The following is a 1,449-nucleotide window of genomic DNA, read 5'->3' as shown; positions in this document are numbered from 1 at the left end:
AATACACGTGTGCTTATATTATATTACTATTTATACATCAGGAATACATAGTACAACATCGTATTTTTTGAATATTTTTATATTATTCTTATATTGTATAAAATATAAAGTTTTTATTAGTTATGTATTAAATGTATTAATGTAGAAAAGAAAAAGAAGAGGAAAAAAAAAAAAAAAAGGAACAATTTATATTATTATTAATTAAATGGCTGTTAAAATAAGTACGCCCGTATACAAAAAGAGGATAAGTTCTACTGCATATCCCTTATATTTTAGTGTTTTTATCAAAAGGTTAAAAAATTATGTTTCGCAAAAAATTAAGGAAATAAAAAATTTAGGTGATTATGAAAAATCATGTAGGGATTTAAACTATGAAATCGATGAATTAAAGGAATTATTTTGTACACGTGATTTATTAAATATTCCAAGATATGTTAGATTAGCATCATGGAATAAAAACGTGATTTATTAAATATTCCAAGATACGTGATTTATTAAATATTCCAAGATATGTTAGATTAGCATCATGGAATAAAAATATTGAAACGTTATTTATTAAATATTCCAAGATATGTTAGATTAGCATCATGGAATAAAAATATTGAAGACCATTTAAAAACAACGATGGTTAGTGATTCAGATGAAAAATGTAAAAGAAGTTATCCTTTTTATCGAGGAATTCAAAGATATAGACGAAAACTGTTGGCAGATTATTGTGAAGAAAGGGATAAAAGAAAAAGGGATGTACTAAATTCAAGTAATGATAAAGACAAGTGTTTAGAATATAACGAATGGGTAATTATGAGTGACAATGCAATTAATGCTTCGTTTAATAATAAGATAACAGAAGGTGATAGAAATAACGGAGCATATACTATTAGTAATAATTGTAGTTTGAGAAAACCACACCTTTTATTTCCACTATTAGAGTGTCATAAAGAGAAAGAACCAGAAACTGGTAAAGATACTGATGGGGATAAAACTGAAGATTCTAAAAATATTGTTAAGTCAATACATGGACCTAGTTCTGAATCAACATATTATAGCTCTATTGAATTAGAATATGGGAATAATGCAACTTTCCTTCCTACGTCAAATACTAGTATGTATAATGAATTTGTATATATAATAGCTATAATTTTTTTTTATTTTTATTTTTTTTTTTTTATTATATGTTTTATATTAAATAAAAATGGTGAAATTATTATTTTAATTATGTGAAGATAATATATAATATATAAATTATTATTTATTTTTTTTTTTAGATCAATTGAATCTATTTTTTGATTCACCAATATATGGGAATTCAGAAATTACAAATACTGCAGACGGTTTTAGAAATATTTTTAATATGCATATTGAACCTAAAGATGTTGCAATTCCATTTGATACTTCCCCCCCTGTTAGTATTCCAGCTTCTAAGATTACACTTGGTAGTAATACTCCTGT

General features: G+C 24.4%; 1 protein-coding gene across 1 annotated transcript; it reads left to right on the top strand.

Annotated features, from left to right (window-relative positions):
- Window positions 1-205: 205 nt before the first annotated feature.
- PRSY57_0010700 (surface-associated interspersed protein 8.3 (SURFIN 8.3)) lies at window positions 206-1,449 on the top strand (the record flags this gene model as incomplete). Its single annotated transcript, XM_020114194.1, has 3 exons — window positions 206-406; window positions 547-955; window positions 1,266-1,449. Coding segments are annotated over 3 exons (794 nt in total), but the record flags the coding sequence as incomplete, so codon positions are not given.

Source organism: Plasmodium reichenowi (genome assembly GCF_001601855.1).
Source record: "Plasmodium reichenowi strain SY57 chromosome Unknown, whole genome shotgun sequence".
NCBI classification, from domain to species: domain Eukaryota; phylum Apicomplexa; class Aconoidasida; order Haemosporida; family Plasmodiidae; genus Plasmodium; species Plasmodium reichenowi.
Note: the sequence above shows the minus strand (reverse complement) of the source record. Positions and strands in the feature narration are given on the sequence as shown.